At 46.4% G+C, this 13147-nt stretch overlaps 1 protein-coding gene across 28 annotated transcripts in view; it reads right to left on the bottom strand.

The window, feature by feature from the left end:
• Positions 1-13147, bottom strand: part of RIMS2 (regulating synaptic membrane exocytosis 2) — a 215843-nt gene that overhangs the window by 2878 nt on the left and 199818 nt on the right. For 27 of the 28 annotated variants that reach the window (XM_081117158.1, XM_081117172.1, XM_081117165.1 and 24 more), the window contains 4 exons: positions 4817-4958; positions 2568-2680; positions 2143-2244; positions 343-482 (listed from right to left, as the gene is read on the bottom strand). In XM_081117158.1, the coding sequence (XP_080973284.1) occupies positions 343-482; positions 2143-2244; positions 2568-2680; positions 4817-4958 (497 nt within the window). Of the gene's footprint in view, positions 1-342; positions 483-2142; positions 2245-2567; positions 2681-4816; positions 4959-11410; positions 11800-13147 lie in introns of those variants that run through there. The other variant, XM_081117161.1, reaches the window with a different exon arrangement.

Below are 13147 nucleotides of genomic sequence, written 5' to 3'. Positions count from 1 at the left end.
TGTGCCGACATCAACGGTCACGTTGAGTAGCTACAGCGACCACTGGGACCACTGTCTTTCATTGCTAGGATCCAAAGGTATATTAGGAAAACCAGGAAGCGTGAAGACCGTAAGTGGTCCAGGGAGAGTGGCGTTTGTGTGTGATGGGGGTTTGCTAGTCTACACTCCATTAAAGGAACCAACGGTGTCTACAGCTTCACAGCTCTGGCCACTGCTCTGAAGTTTCCCAAGAACTTCAGGTGTGAGCAACAGAAAAGACTGTGGTAGGTAAAGATGTTGGAGACAAGGCTTGACTCCATGAGAGCTCCTTCTTAGGTAAGGGATAAACAATCCAGTAAATACCTGCAAAACCTTTCCTTGGGGACTTTCTTCGAAGGATAATAGCTGCTGGTACAGGGGTTCCAGCGTTTTTCGTGCCACTTTGGTTTTCTTTTTGGCTACGCAGACTCCATTGTCCAATAGATACACCTTTACATACGGTGCTTGGGAGAGAAAATGAGAGGAGAGTTAAGTGATGCGCTGTGATTATGAAATACCCAACCCACGGGTGGCATCTGTATCAGGTTAGCCTTGGTCAGGACGAGCCAGCAACCCAGAGTCACTGGCCTTTCCACATTATGGCAAAGTCATTAGGTAAACAATAGATATCTATCAGCTCGCTTTTCCGGCAGTTTTAGGCAATGTTGGCACAGACGCTGAGTTGGTTACTAACTTGCCATCAGCTGGTTATACAGATTTGGACATGGCGTTAAATAAGGTGAAAAGTTCCTAGTCCGTAACATAGTCAAGGGAGATGCCTTCCTCTGTCATGTGTCAGTACTTTATCTAATTAAACATGCTTTAATCTGTACTGTTTTACTCACCCATCCCCACAAATCACTTATCATATCACTCAAAAGGATATTTTTTTTGGACGGTAAACTTGTTTAATAAATACAAAAGATTTGTTTATTTTCTGGCGCATGGGTACACGGCAAGGGTGAGGTTTTGTGTAATATGTCCACATTAGCTGGGAACGGGCAACTAATTATGAATTCCATAGCTTGAGACTTATCTGGCAGACTCTTTCTTCATGAAAGCATTTCATGCATGTAGAAATTGTTTTATACTTTACAGGGCAATGGGTCAACGAGCTCCAAGACCCATATAAACACCTGCCCTGATCACCACTGCAAGGACCTGCATAAACACACCTGCCTTCATCACCAGTGCAAGGACCTGCATAAACACATCTGCCTTCATCACCACTGCAAGGACCTGCACAAACACACCTGCCTTCATCACCAGTGCAAGGACCTGCACAAACACACCTGCCTTCATCACCAGTGCAAGGACCTGCACAAACACACCTGCCTTCATCACCACTGCAAGGACCTGCACAAACACACCTGCCTTCATCACCAGTGCAAGGCTGTACGGCAGGTCACGTACATTATAACTTGGAATTTCCACAAGGATGGAAATGTTAAGATATTCAAAAATCACAAGCAGCCAGGGAGGTGCTGAGATGAGAAACCACGTTTCAAATCCTCAGCAGCTGTTCTGCGCCTCAGATCTGCTGGCACACATCTGTGCACAGTACACCTGGAGTCCTGGGCTCTGTCGACGTGACAAGCACCTTCAGAACACACCTTGGGCACGAAATATGTGGCATCGTGATAAAAATGTATCGTGATGCCTCGTTTTCTTTACACACTACAGGAAGTGGAAGTCTTATCATGAGAATGTCCTGCATACACAGCCTTATGCTACTTTGGGGCCTGTACCTATTTTTATTCTAATTCCAGAACCTTAAGGATTCCCAAGGAGAATTTCAAAGCTCCAGATAAATCGAAGAATAGCACAAAACACCAGCTAACGAGAAAAAGAACTACTTACGGACACGTACACAATGAATGACCTGAGTGTGGGAGTTCTTATTTTGAGTGGTTTCTACGCCTGTGTATGAACTTACCTAACAGTGTCATTGTCCCCATGCTGCCACCCTCGCTGACGCCCACTCAGGATAAACACACAACTAAGTGGCTCATGGTCGCATGCTCGATCACCTAAACAAAGTTCTCAGCAGCTAATGAAAGTGACGTCCCTGAACTGCAGGATGTGGGTTATGGGCGACAGGAGAAGAATCTCTTCTGCTTTTACCTGGCAGTGTCTTGGAACCTGGTTTCACGACGAGGCCGCGGGCCCGAATGATCTCGACCTCCAATTGTCCCTTTTTGTCCATCATTCCTACCTGAATGTCGCCTGTGGTACATGAGGAGGAAACAGAATTAATACAGAAATGCAGCAGGAAAAAACGCTGTGCCCCAGGCCTTGGCCTGACATCATTCCATCATTTCCCATTTCCTTTCCTTAATTCATACACATTTAAAATCTTATCAGTGGCATCTCACTTTAAAAAGCATATAAACCGAATGGAAAAAAATTAACTGAAGATTTTTTTAATTGCTCAAATATAAAATATTCATCCCTCCAGATAATACTGTTAAAACCCCCAGGAAATTAAAGAATGTGATTGTAAACAATCTAAAAGAAAATCAACAGAATCGTGTGACAGAAATTCTTACCCATTGCAGGTGTCGCCAGAGTCTGACGTCCCACTAGCTGGGCAGGGCCAAGGCCATCCAGAAAATCGCTGAACTGGCTGTCAGAGGCCAAGCGGACACCAGGGAAAATCAGACTAAAAGCAAAATAACATGGGATTAAACCCTCAACCTCTGTCTCCATGGTACCACTACTTTGCCACTTACGTCCATTGGATCCCACGGTCTCCCCCCTTACTCTCTAGCAGCCCACGTATGTCACCAGAAGCAGCTGTCACACTGGACTGCAGGCTTCTATGTCTTTTTCTTCATTGTCTGGAGGACATGGACTATGATTTCTATCAAGAGCACTCCGTACACTCACTCCAGAACCGGCATCATCATATGTAATCGTCTAGGCTGCACTGGGAGACAGGTCCTATTATTTAACCCATTGTATAGATGAAGGAACTTTATTCGATCACTCCCACCAGCAAACGTACCGTTATTTTTTCCACCTTAAAAAAAATTCCCTTCCCTTCCCTTGCCCCGCCCCCCTCTCCAGCCACCACCCCACTTCTCTCCCAAAAGCCCCCAAACGAGTTCTGCCCACGCGCTGTCTTCAACTTCTTCCCTCTCGTTCCCCCTCGAAACGCGAATACAGTTTCCCTCGCTCTCTTCCTCGCTTTATTTTCTCCAGTCCACTGACACTTCCCTGATCAAGGTTAACTAGTAGCCGCACTGGTAAATGGAACCACTAATGCTCTGTTAGTGAAAACTAATTTAACTTCGCATCATTTGATCCCTGCTGCTTCCTTGAAACCCTTTTTCCATGCTCCCCCCCTCCCCGCCCCCCCGACTCTCTAGTGTCCTGGTTTTCCTTTTTGGCCACTTTGCCTCCATCTCCTTCGCTAGTTCTGCCACTAAACACTGAGAGCTCGATCCTTTGACCTCTTATCATTTCTGAATCTTCATTCCCTTGGGATGCGCACCAGGGATGTGCACCCACAGAGGGGAGACCACGTGAGGACTTGTGAGAAGGGGGTCACCGGCAAGGCAAGGAGAGAGGCCTCAGGGGAAATCAACCCCGCTCACACCTTGGTCTTGGATTTCCAGCCTCCAGAACCATGGGAAAATATGTTTATGAAGCCTAGAAACTCATCCACGTTTCTGTAGTGCCAACAAACAGATTAGGCCCGTATGATTCTAAAGTCCATGGTTTTAACCACCCACTGGTTTTGGCTCCCTTGTATGGCTCATATCCCCGGCTCACAGCACAGAGCCCAGAACAACGGAAGTTCTAGGTTCTGTTTGTTGAATGAATTTATGAGTATTCCTCCCATTTCTCCAACAAGACTATGAGCATCTGAAGTGTGGTCCACAGTGTAAACCTGTGATGTCCCCGACATACCTGGCATTGTGCTTCACAATGAAGAGTGCTCCGTGCACATTTGCTTTTTACTTGATTTCCCATCTTTCGATGCATCTTTGGTTAAAATCAAATCTATGTCTTTTCCCAGCCTTAGTACCCAAATATACAGTTAATCCAAACATTTCAATGTTTCCCTAAGTATCCCACATAACCTTCTTTATAAATGCAGACAAGCCAGATATCTACTTATACAATCGTGCTGGACAAATGATCCTTAGAGCATATCATGAACAGCGCTCTGTGGGCAGCGCCTATGGCCTCACGTCTGTGACCCGGCCACATACGTGTGGTCTAAACATCTGATACTTCCATGGGGATGACAGAGTGAACTCAGAAAACCCCACTTTCCTCTCTTAATGCCATTTATATCAGCAACTAGTCTGCAGTTGCTAATTAGGGGAAGCTGCATGATAACCACACGTAGGGAGGGCTCCCCAATCTCTGCGGCATTCGGCTACCACATCTGTCTGAACTGCGGCTCCTGCATGGAACCGAGGATGCATCAGTATTCTGCACTTTGCAGTAATGACTCTTAGAGCAAAGGCTTGTAACGTTAGCACTGTTCACACTGTGTGGCATGAATGCTTATTACTTTTGTGCTTTTAGGTGTATTATTTCAAGAGAGGGCAAATTTTCATTTGCACATGCCATGAAAGCCACGTGTTAGCATCTTGCCATTGGAGCAAAACATTTTGCCCCCAGACTGAGTTCCCTTGATATAAAACCAGACGTGTCACATTTCTCAGCGGCAGGTGAGCCAAGCTCTCCCCACAGCAAGCCAGCCAGTGACGCGCTGCAGGGCGGAGGGGGGCCGAGAAGCCGGCCGCGGGCGGGGAGGGCGCAGCACCCCGGCCTCACTCACTTTCCTTCGGAGCTGTAGCTGTTCATGCTGCCGTCGGTGGACTCCCGGCTGGCCTGGCGGGTCATCCAGTTCCTCATTTCCACGGCCAGGCCCGTTTCTGTGCTTCTCTGCACAGTGCTCCGCAGCTTTTTACCTCCCGCTTCTGCACAGACAGAGAACAAAAGGGGTGATAGCTTTGTCATCACCACCTGGTGACAGAAAATAGCAGCCAACACTTGGAGGTCCTCAGAGGAAAAGAGCTGCGCGAACACAAAGGGCTCTTATTAAGGAAACAGAGAGAAAGGGTATTTCAAATAACGTCTTGTTGAATGGGACGAAGATTTTCTCAAAATCTTCAAGAAGCACAAAATAGCATTGTTTCAATTCCATTTAAAACAGTGTTCAAAGTGGTAACAAAAGGACCCAAAAGGTTCAACCTACGGAAAATAAAATACGCTGTTTTTATTGTACTATTTAAATGCAAGGCTAATTTATATGTCTTTCTCTTTTCCCTTGCTTTTTGTCATAGAAGAACTCGGCTTTCGCATTATTTCCAAAGAGCAGGTGGTGAGTAATGCTCAGTTCCAGCCTTGGCTTTCGCATGAAAACCCGTGCTTGCTGGGTGATGGACCCTAGACGGCAGAGCGCTACACGAAGGAGGGAGCCCCGCTGATGGCACGTTCACATCTGTTGGGAACTCTCAGAGAGAGTCTCACAGGAGCACAAAACCCAGCAAAGCCGTGGGAAAGGGCTTTTTCACTTTTGGTCATGAATAGTCATGTCCTCAAGGATCTTCAGCAGTTTGGCTATGAGTTTACTTATAGAAGCCAATTAGAAGACCAAATGGGAAACCGAGTCAGGTAACACAGGTGTGACAGAGGTAAGAAGCGCTGAGAGGTCAGGAAGGACGAGCATCCTCCAGAAGGGGTGGAATTTGAGCTGAGCTTGCAAAATGGGCCCATTGGGACCCCAGAAGAAGGAGAGAGAGCTTGGGCCCAGAGAAAGCGCGTGCACAAAGGTGTGAAGACAGGAGTGAGCACGTGCAGTTGAGGGGTGGTGCCAACAGCTAAAACATACGGAGCAGTGATGGGGGGGTGCGTCAGACCAGAAACTGAGCCCAAATTGCAGAGGGCCTTGCACGCAGGGACGTGGAGCTGAGGGACTACTGAAGCTGGAACAACAGGGTGACCGTCTAAAGTATCTGTAATAATTTACTTCTGGTCAGGTCTGTGCATCTATCCACATTAACCATGTACATCATTAGCATTTTGGGGAGTCAATCAGCTCTTTTAGTGTCTGGTATTAATAATTTCATTCTAGATCAATAAATATTTGCTGATATTTCCAGTGACTGGTTGAAATTCCTTTTACCAGGCCCCTTATAATATTTGTTCACCATTTGAAACACTGCTTTAAATTTCACCTGTTCTCCACTTCCAACTTTAATGTACATCAAAATGCTTTAAAAAGTATATATAAAAGTGATGACTCATTTCCAGCTCAGTTCCATAATCTAAGGCTGCTATTTTAGATAATTGGTAATAAACATGTTGTACTGATATGGGCTTAAGATGATACAAAGCATCCCCCATGAATGAGAAAGCTCTTCTTTACAGGGGAATGTTACGTTAAGAAACGCAAAAGGAACAAATGAAATTTAAAATTACCAATTTGTAACCCCCAACGGAATAAATGGTTCAAACAAGGCACATCGATGGATGCTAACATCATTAGATATTCATGTGAACCAAAAAATCACCCCACAGATTAGTTCTATTTGTTAAAGGAAAACACACTTTCGCCCTGGGCGACCTGGCTCTCTCCATCTCAATCAAGCGGTCAAACTCAGCAGCACTAGTCGTGGGGCAATCACATGTGCTTCCTGTCGAGGTGTCCCGAACAAAAACATACACCCCGTTTCTCATCAGGCTTTTGGGACCCACTTCTAGTTTCCAAAAATACAGAAGACAGAGCAACAATCACACACACACACACACACACACACATACAATCAGACAAACACAGAACATGGGGTTTTGTTCAAGAGAACTGGCCTAGTCTCCTAAAATAGTTATTATCATGAAGACAGACAAACTTACAAGGTGCACAAATTATTCCAGATTTAAAAATACCACACTGATGTAACTATTAAATGCTATGAGTGGTTGGTTTAATTTTGGGTAAAGAAACAAAAACAAGAAACCAGATAATACGAGTTAAAGTGCCTATGTGACCATTTTCAAACTCTGAGCAGGCAGGTAATTTATGGTTCTAAGCTGAGTTCTTTTGCATAGACTCAAGATCATATTTAGCCTACATCACAGAATATATGACACGCAGTGGCATTTAATGAATGTGATGATTAAGGATCAGGTGCCACAGTCTGTGTAGAAGAGTTCTGAAAACTGCAAAATGCTATACAAATTCTTTTTTAAATGACTGAAATAATGTAAAATTACCCTAAACTTGCAGGAAGAAAACTGTGTATAAATAAGCGGGGTCTTGCCAACTCTGAATCTGAAGCCACTGAAGCAAAGCAGCAGAGGCACCACGGACTCCCATTCTAAGGGGCACAGTGGCCACAATGTACCATTCCCAGGGGCGGTCCTACAGCCGTGTGTGGTGACTAAGGTCAATGCTGGCCCTGGAGCACGCAGGGATGTCCGTGCCAAGGGGACGTGGCAGGGCCAGTTCTGCAGTACGATTTGGGGCAACGTTCCTAGCCTGAAGGGCAACCAGACATGCACGTACCGCGGTGGAGGAATAGAAAGAACGGCATGAACAGGAGCTTGAAGGGAAAGAGCAAGGAGGCTGAGTTTCATTCATCTACTGGGTTTCCAAGGGCCTAAGAAGGCAGGGAAGCTATCTGTGGGTAAGAACCAAACTGTTAGGCTTTGAATGTCAAGCTAAAGGCTTTATTTAGTGGGAGACGGGAACTCAGTGAAGTTTTCAGAAGAGTGGTGTCAAGATCAAGATGTTGTTTAAGGGAATCGATACAGAGGCGATGAAGGTAGGAGTGGGGAGATCCAGAACGTAGAGAGAGCAGATTGTGAGACTCTTGGATGATTTCAAAGGTGAGCCCATGTGGTCCTCAACTATCAAGGTGACAGTGAGGATGGGAAAGAAGGAAAACTGAGAAAAGTTGAGAAGGAAGCAGTTCCTTGATAGAAGTTCCACATATGTGGTCAACAGGTATGTTTCGTCTGGTCCAAATAATGTTGAAATTTTTTCATTTAGGTGCCAACACTTTAAAATTTAAAAATTTTAAGTAATGTCCAGATTTATAGCTTCTTAGGGGGAAAAAAAAAATCACAGACTTGCCTGGGCTGACATTCAATTTGGCCTCAATTACCTAGAGCTGAGTGTCGACCATTCCTCTGTGGCTGGGACAGCTTCCTCCAGTTTTTCGGAGTCTTGCTTTTCCCTTTTGTAGGACATCTGGCCTATTTCACTGATATGTTACCACCCTGGTCCCTTATTTACAGGAGTTGTTAAGGGAAAACCGATCACTGAAATAGCTAAAATGAACAGTCCTTTCCTTGTTTTAGTCTCACCAGGCAAAATCTAAATCTTCAGAAATGATACTACAAAACCAGAACCGATACTATCATTTTTATGTTAGCTTCTCCAACCGCTCCGTATTATATACCCGTAGCATTAGGTAAACTCCCCTCCTCCCCGATCAAACACCGTCACAGCGGGAGACAGAACAGACACAGAATGACCGGGCGTGACCAGTAAGGGCCCACGCAAGCCCAGCAGGGAGCATTCCCAGCAAACCACAGTCTCTGGAGGCGACGGGATGCTGCTGCGACAACTTTCGGGTGGCTTTCTCTCCTAAGTCATTATGTACTACGTACAAGACGTCGCCATGGGAAAGCTCGTCCCCATTACTAGTTCTGAATCCATTACTGGAGGGTGAAAGCAAATTGGGGTTTAACTTGACTTTATTGTAGTAAAGTTTCAAATTACTGTAAGGGTACTGTCTGGACACTTGGCAGTGAACGATCCTGAACCTTCCATCAGAGGTAACATATGATAAGCGCTCTGAGTGAAACTGTTACTTCTTTTCTTTAATTCCAAAATCTCCTGTCTCATAAAATAACCTCAATAAACATATCTGCAGGAAAAGAACACGGTCTCTCAATAAACTCCTTGGCACTTCTTTTGCAGAAAGGTAGTGTCTGGACGCACTGTGCAAGAATGAAACGAGAATAGGGAGCTGAAGACCGTACATTTGATAGTATTTAGCGATTGTACTCTTTCTGAAAAGCCAAAAAACAGACTAGCTTTAAAAGCAGCCTGGCTTACTGAGCTGATCAGTTAATTTAGTCAAACCACACTGGTTACTAGACCACTTCTCTCGTTAGACAGGTGGCTCTCAACCAGTGTGTTTCACCTGTTGCAATGGGTTTACTTTTCTTTATAAATCAGAATGGGTTTCACAGTTACAACAACAACATATTCCTAAGTCAGCCTGTGAGAGTACGTTATCCCCGTGGACTGTCATGTGTCCTGTGTGGACGTCTCACTGAAAAAAACTGTGGAGAAGCACTGCTCCAGGCTAGTGATTTCTAACTTTTACAACCCTGCAGGGTATGTTGAAATACCCTAAAAAAAAATCTCAGGACTTTCAGGGGTGGTAGAAATACTGGCAAAAATCAAAAAAGAAAGTTTCTTCTCTTGGCTGTAAAACGACATAACTCAGTGGAAAGATCTCTCATTTGTGGGAAGTGCCTCCTCTCCAGTTACCTGTAAAAAACTATATGTTCCACTTTTTAAATGCCAGCTTCCTTATGGAACATTTTGTCTTGGCAACTCAAGAAGCCATAATATGGAACAGAAATCTGTTCCAATCTATCCATGTGTAGTTGTAGGGATTTCCTTTGGGATTAGTCTGTAGGAGCTGCGGTTAAACGAATGTATCTTTAATTCTGAAAACCTTCACATTTATATAAGCTTCTCTTTTCTCAAAAAAAGGCTTTTAGAATTGTACTTTGTAAATCCAATGATTCTCGTTACAGCTTAAGGAAGAATGATAGTTTAACTGCAGTAAACTCAAGACTGATGAGCTGGTATAAAAATAAAAACTGAGAAATGAGTCTACAATAATGTGTTTTCTTTAAATATGCATTTTCAGGCACATCTGGGTGCGAGTTCTAGCTTTACCACTTACCAGGTATGTGGTTGTAGCCAAGTATGTGTAAATAATAATCTAGTGTAGCCCAAAGTTTGCATTGTTGACTGTCCATGTTCAAAGGTAACTGGTACCTATTATCTGGGTGACCTTGGGCAAATTTCTGAATCTCTCAATTTTCTCTTCTGTGAAATGGGGGTAATAAAAGCGTGTACTGCCTCATAAGGTTGTTGTGGGCCTAAGAGAGTAAATACGCATCAAGTTCTTTGAACAGTCCTGGCTAATAATAAACACTGACATTTTTAGCTGCAATTATAATCATTCATTCACCTAATTTGATCTTCTAAATTCTTGACATGTTTACATTTCCTAAACTTTTAAACACTTAATTACAGAAAATAAGTGAAATACAAATGTGCAGACAAGAACAGCAAAGGATTAGTACAAAAATTTTAAATGTTTTGGGAAGTACCCTAAGATTACACCTGTATGTATCAATAGCAAACTGATATTGCCAACAGGAAGCTGGAAGAAACATGGATAGCTCTAGCTAGCTAACTCCGAAGACCACTTTCAGACACACTATTCATGCCCCGTCTTTCACTTCCCTGCTCCCCATTGGGGAAAACTTTATTTCTACCTGTTCTTAGAGCAGGTAGTTTCCTCCAAATCAGGACTCACTACAGATTTTCCAATAAGAAGTCATTAATGGTCACAGGAAAAAAAAGCAAAATAAATCCTATTATATACAATACAGTAACAGGGTTTGCAGGATGATAGCTAACCTTCTCTGTATATACGGGTAAAGATGAACACGATTTACAACTAGCATATCAATAATAAGCAGTATCTCAAATGTTGGGATGCTCTCATTCAGCAATTCTTACTCTGATTTACAAATTATATTTTTAATGTTAGTTGTTAAATCTCACAGCGAAGTTCTTTAAAAAGAGAACAGATGTTGTGTTATTCAAAACTTTATGGAGGAGTTGAAACCACTTGGTGAAAGTTTAAAACAGCGAGTCGCCTTCCCTGTTAGTCTCATCAGCTTGATCATAAAGGCATCGCTCCAGCACCAGCGGGGACTCGGGGCGCTGCGCCCGGAGCCGGGCGTCCGCCCGCCCAGCGCGCCCGGCCATCCTCAGCCGCGTCTGAGCGTCCAGCGCAGACTCCTGTTCCAACGTCTGGCGGCTACCTTTAATCTGGGGGCGTTTCCGCCCTCGGGGCTACCCACCAGGCCGGCGGTGCCCACACAGAGCCGCCTGCCCCCACCAGCGTACCCCGCACCGGGCAGGGCAGCTCCCCGGAGCGCGCAGCCCGCCCGGCCCCCGCAGCTCTCCAGGCCCCCGGGGCCCAGCTGCCCGGCACCGTCCCGGAGACCCGAGGGGGCGGGACACGGCTCCTTACGGTGCGCTCTCCCCGCCGCCCCTCCGACCACCGACTGTCCGGACCGAGCTGTACACCAACTGCAGCCTCACCTTCCTCCTCCTGCAGGGAGTTCATGCAGGGAAAGTAGCCGGCCAGCGCCTCGAAGGAGGCGGAGAGGCTGCTCCGGCTCTGCGAGCGCTGCATGGAGCGCCCCGCGGCGCCGGCGCCCCCCGGGCCCTGCCGGCCCATCTTGGACGAAGACGCGCTTTTCCCGCGGTACAAGATGCGAGGCGTCTTGGCGGCTGGGCGCGGCGACCGCTGCGCTTCGGGGTCCGGGACGGGGCCGCGCGACCCTGGGGTCGGGCCCCGCCTCCCGGGCCCGGCCGGGACCGGCCCTGGGCCCCTGGGCTGCGGGGACCTCCTCTGGCCGGGGAGCGGCTGAGACGAGCGGGTCGAAGCGGGGAAAGTCCGCGCTGTGGCCGCGAGGGCGCCGAGGGTCCCGGCGGCGTGGCTGCTGGAGTCCCGCCGCCCGCCGCTCGCAGAGGCGCCGACGCCGCGCCCGCCAATCAGCAGCCGCGGGGAGGCGGCGACCGCTCCCGAGCTGCCGCGCTGGGCGCAGGCCCCGGGCCGCTGTGCCCGGGGCGCCCGGGGGCCGCCGCTCCCCGCCCGCGCCGCGGCCGGAGGACGGGGTTCATCGGGTGCAGCGGCGGCAGGCGGCGCGGGTGGGTGACGGGCAGGCACGCTCCAGGGCTTCCCCTCCCGCAGGTTCGCAGACATCAACGCGCCCTGCGCACCGACCACAAATACAGCACATGTCCCCCCGTCATTACACGGAGGTTTCCCAGTTTTTAACAAGTTCCACGAAAGCCTACAATTAGAGCTCTCATTACCTTTCCTTTATTAAAAGGGTGAAAAGTCAATAGGGGGGGAAAGTTCTGTAAAACAATCCCAAGAGCCTGAAAAGACACCATCAATAAAAAGTACTATGATGTTTATCAACTTTGCTTTAACGTCACGAATTTTTAATGCCTTCTCTCTCCAAATTAAATAATCTGCTACCTATTGTTGCTAAGAATGACAAACTCTGTAAGGCTTTAACATCTAAATTAAAGATAACATCTTAACATAAGTTTGGAAGCAACACAGACATACCAGAGAGAAAACAGTTTATAAGTGAAATAACATGTCCCATTCTGAAAACTGCCAATCTCTACCCCAGAACGTAAAGCATCGGTAATTCCATTTTAATAGGAGTCAGAAGACTGCCCCAGTTTTTGTCACGTTAGCCACGCCACTCATCACTCGGTTTCCTACTTAGGGCGGTGGCAGCTCGGGGTACAATGCCTCAATGCCTCCAGTCCTAACCATGTCACAGCTGGATTGCTGGGTATGCGTAATAGAGGAATTCAAAGTGTCTGTAAAATGCAAATTACACAATCTAAAACGGCTTTCATACAATAAGCATTTCCTGAGTAGTATATATGTCCAAGTTCTCTGCTGGCTATACTGAGATTCAAACACTTATTCAATTAATATTAATTAAGCTCCTAGTATATGCCAGGTACCTGTGCAAACACTTCGGACACAACAGTGAGCAAAGTGGAAAAAAACTGCTGGGAGCTTACATTCTAGTAGGGGGAGACACACAACAATCAGTAAATTATATAGTGTCAAAAGGAGGAGAAATGCAAATGGGAAAAAGTTAGTTAAGGGGTATGGGACAGTCTGCAATTTAAAAGGCTGTCGGAGTGGGCCTCGCTGACTACATTTGAACGGAGGTTTCAGGAGGAAGTCAGCCATTCAGACATGTGAGGAACAGAGCGAGTATGAGGCACAGAGAACCTCCA

Source organism: Miniopterus schreibersii (assembly GCF_964146895.1).
Source record: "Miniopterus schreibersii genome assembly, chromosome: 17".
In the NCBI taxonomy this organism is placed as follows: Eukaryota; Metazoa; Chordata; class Mammalia; order Chiroptera; family Miniopteridae; genus Miniopterus; species Miniopterus schreibersii.
This window is presented reverse-complemented; position numbering and strand designations above follow the sequence as displayed.